We start from the raw sequence: 3,974 nt of genomic DNA on the forward strand, positions 1-3,974 counted from the left end.
AAAACCTTATTCGTGCTCTCTCAGTGTAAGATATCAAGAGCGAGGGTTTCGGAGACATTCTCTCCTGGTTGCCGATGCCGAGATGAAGCAGACTACAGTTGCAGCGTAACAGCGAGAGAAAGAGCCAAAAACCGTAATTATTATATAGACTTACATAATAAGAGTGTTCACAAATTAGAGCTACTCTTATTAGTAGTTTGTCTTATCTTCAATGAGGTGAGGGTCATTAGATATATATAGAAAGAAAAATATTTACCTTTACCTCTATTACTAATATGATACTTATAGAAAATAGATCTCATCATAAACTACATCTCTATAGTATAAATCTTTAAGATTTATTAAGAATTATTAAAATTATATTATCCTATAATTCTAACAGATTCGATGGGATGGAAACGAATCCGTACGAGATGAGGTGCTCTTTGACAGATGCGCCGGGAACAGTAGCGTCGTGTCGCGGACGAAGAGGACCGGACCAAGCTGGACTAGAATAGAGGCACCCTATCGCCAGCGCCTCTCGGACTCGGAGCAGAGCCTCCGCTGTTGCTATGAGACACCACAGAGCTCTCCACGTCGTTCGTCCTGCTGTCGTACGTCACCGACCGGTTCATGCTCCCCTGCGACCACGCGAACCTTCCGGAGACGGCGACGAGGGGATTAGCGTCAGTGGCGACCCCCTCCGTGCCCGCCGGCGCCCCGGCCGTGGAGCCCCTGTGGGCTGCTTGCCTCCACCCGTCTCCCCGGCGCGAGCTACTCGCCACAGACTCCCCCGCCGTGCTCCACCTGTAACGCATCTCGAGTTCTCCGCCGTTCTCGGCCTGAATCCTGAGGTCTTGCTTCTGGACTTTTGTTCTGCCATCTCCGTAGTTTGTCTGCATCGTTCTTATCTGCCACTTAACTGGTTTGAGGTGCCAACACAACTTATGTGGAATACCTTTTGCTTTTCAGACTGGGAAGTTTGTGTCTGAAAGCGTGGAGGAACAAATTTCAATTGTTTTAAATATAGCTTACAATTTTGAGCTACCAAGAAGTTCTTGCAGATTAACTGATGTCTCAAATGTGAATATATTTTTGGGTAGTTCCGAACACACTGTTTTACATGTTGTATATCTGAGAATGATTAGAATATTTATCATGTGCTATATGAAAGCACATGCAACAACGAATAATTGCCATATTGAATCTGCATCTGTAAACTACATAATTCTTTCCTGACAGACATTCATAGGAATATAGGATCACATCTTCCTTTGCAAGTTGCATTCAGTAAAGAACCATCCACTGTATCTGCTGTAAGGCGCTATTTTCCGACATTTGTCTTTGTTTATATCCTCTTCTGTCTCAGGTAATGAAGAACATGGGCAAAATATTGAAAGCAAATGGTGCTAGCTACTCTTCAGTTGTGAAGGCAACAATCATGTCAGAACTTGTGCTTCACATGAAACTTTGTTTCGGTCCAAGATATTGCCATCTCCAGGAGTGACGCTGTTCTACCTGCAGGTTGGCTGATCTACAGGACTTCAAGAAAGCGTATAGTTATTCCATTCTTGAACCATGGAACCATGGCACGGGGATCCTCTGACGTACTACACGGTTGCTGACACGTGGGGCCTGGGCCCACATGTCAGCGGGCGTGCAGTACGTCAGAGGAACTCGGTTCGGAGCCATGAGGGTGCTGTAAACTAGGTATCTTGAGGGCATCAGAATTCGGGAGCAGCATGTTGTTAACATATTTCTGAAGATATCAACATTCTTCCTACAGATTTCCCGGCCCCCACACCTGCATGCTCGGCTTACCAAGTTGCGACCCTTCCATTGAATGCCAGGATCGAGATCGAGTGCATTGCTGCTCTCTAATTAGGTTTGAGTGCAAACTATCAATAAGTGTTTCGACCATGTCAATGTAGTTCTTCAGTGTCCTGAAATACATTAGTTGATGGTACAAGTTCTTAAGTGTCACTCAGATGAGACCACCGCAGCGGGAACATATAAGGATGACAGAGCAAGAAAACAGCAGAGCCACTATGGCAATGGCTAAACATGATACTCTCTCTTCCTCCACTGCTGTTACAGAGAATTGAATATAATAGACTAATAGAGGTTCATCAAGATTTGAAGTGCAGATTTTGACATAACTGATGTGCAGCAAGACCACGCCCTGGCCGTCGAGAGCTTGGCGCCGGAGCTGGTTGATCTGAGGTTCGAGCTCTGCCTGAGCCACATGAGCGAGGGCTGCTTCTGGAAGATATACTTCGTGCTGCTGCATTCTAAGCTCAAGAAGGAGGATGCTGAGATTCTGTCGACTCCGCAGGTAATTTTGCCTTGATATAATCTGAGGTAGCAATATAAGTTCACTAAGTTAACTGAGGATTTTTCCTTGACATAAGTTCACTAAGTTAGCCACTGTCAATGGTTCACTAAGTTCACTCGGAGGTATAACAGCATGCAATTTATTAGCTGATGTTTCCAATGCTGTATTTGGAATCATGGAAAATTGCAGTGACAAGAAACTTAGTGCAAATAGATATTAAATGCACTATGATTTGATATCTCTTTCACCTCAGGTTACATGTGCAGGTAAGGCACTCGTGCTTATATGGCAATTACAATGGTAGACATGAAATATGATCAAAATGTATATAAACAGTTTGTATTTCTACATAAACGTTGCATCATAATTATGAGTTTAAACTGAGTACAACATTTCATTTGAAGGAAGAAGGAATGCACTTGCATCGTCCTTCCTTCAAATGAAATGTTCCTTGAGAGATACAAACTTGCATCCTCCTTCCTTCAAATGAAATGTTGTACTGTTTTGGGAAAATGGTCACTCTTCACATTAGTCGATGTTCTATCTGTAACTTGATTATCAGTTTGACCTCACTCTGGAATTTGACTCCCTCGCCGCTCACATTCTCCTCCCCCCACCCCCCCCCCCCCACCCCGAGTGGTGCTCGCCTCAGCCTGGATTGAGGCAGAGAACACAGCGACAAGGAGGCACGTGAAGCCTGCTCCCCCTGTCCCAGGACGGCCTCCACTGTCGCTGCCTCCGCACGCTATCGCCTCCCTCCCTCTTCCTCCCCTACCCCACATCAGCACAAATCGTGCGAAGGATATGTCACATTTCATCTAAACTGTTCAGCATGCATCATTTCACCGCAATTTTGATCTCTTTCGGTTATTGGATTTAAACTGAACATTGTGTGAATCTCCGCCCTTGCCTTGCACCGGTGATCAAAAGAAAGAAAGAAGACAAGGTCAGAACTAAGATGTCAATAGCTTATTTTAAGTGGCGTATTCCTTTTCAAAGTGCCGCTGGCAGCCCGGCATCTTTCGTAGCCCAGGCTCTGGAAGTTGAAATCAACTCTGAATTAAATCCAATCAAGATACTGGGTGTAAAGAGCCCCACTTTCCAATGAAAAGGAAGCACATTGTGCAGATGGACCTGAGTGGCATATGCAAGCAATAGAGGAATGCCATCGGCTTGGCCTTGCTAAATGATTGGTGTTAGCAATTTCACAACAAAGAAGCTGCAGGAGCTGCTTGCAATTGCAAAAATTCCCCCAGCAGTAGCAAGTACTATGGCTCATACCATAGTTTAAATTTGGACAGAAGATTTAGAAAGCTACTCATTTTCACATTTCAAAAGTTTCTATGTCTGCTTAGACCACCCTAATTGGCTAACATTGCCACACAGTTTTATAAATTTCTTTTAGACAGTACCGTAATTTCTGTTACTTTACTCACATGGTTGGTTTTTTACTGTAATGCAACTGGCTAACCTTTGACTGTAATATAAGCAAACAAGTCAAATACCCAGTGGAACGGGCCATTAGGATGCAGAAGATACCAAATATTCTAATGATGCGCAACGCATACGTTACTCCTGCCTCTGGATTTCCTCAATTCTAATGATTGATTTCCTATACATATCTTATCCTGATCTATGCTATTGTCAAATTACCTAGGAT

At 43.9% G+C, this 3,974-nt stretch overlaps 1 protein-coding gene across 2 annotated transcripts; it reads left to right on the plus strand.

The window, feature by feature from the left end:
- The first annotated feature begins 444 nt into the window (after positions 1 to 444).
- Positions 445 to 2,923, plus strand: LOC133905722 (reactive Intermediate Deaminase A, chloroplastic-like). 2 transcript variants are annotated; one of them, XR_009907681.1, is made up of 3 exons: positions 445 to 833; positions 952 to 1,422; positions 1,504 to 2,923. XR_009907681.1 is itself a non-coding variant. In XM_062347484.1 (3 exons), the coding sequence occupies exons 1-3, from the start codon at positions 552 to 554 to the stop codon at positions 1,583 to 1,585; spliced, it is 438 nt and encodes a 145-aa protein (XP_062203468.1). In that variant the 5' UTR covers positions 445 to 551; the 3' UTR covers positions 1,586 to 2,923. The 2 variants fall into 2 exon arrangements, 1 of the variants encoding a protein (XP_062203468.1); XM_062347484.1 differs by having other exon boundaries at positions 1,349 to 1,422.
- Positions 2,924 to 3,974: the final 1,051 nt, after the last annotated feature.

This window comes from Phragmites australis, chromosome 23, assembly GCF_958298935.1.
Source record: "Phragmites australis chromosome 23, lpPhrAust1.1, whole genome shotgun sequence".
In the NCBI taxonomy this organism is placed as follows: domain Eukaryota; kingdom Viridiplantae; phylum Streptophyta; class Magnoliopsida; order Poales; family Poaceae; genus Phragmites; species Phragmites australis.

Excerpts from the sequence above, each read along its gene's own strand:
- LOC133905722 (XM_062347484.1), top strand. The coding sequence starts at position 552 with ATGAGACACCACAGAGCTCTCCACGTCGTTCGTCCTGCTGTCGTACGT. Across the intron at positions 834-1,348 it reads TTCTCGGCCTGAATCCTGAG|GTAATGAAGAACATGGGCAA; the intron begins GTCTTGCTTCTG and ends CTTCTGTCTCAG. Across the intron at positions 1,423-1,503 it reads GTTGTGAAGGCAACAATCAT|GTTGGCTGATCTACAGGACT; the intron begins GTCAGAACTTGT and ends TTCTACCTGCAG.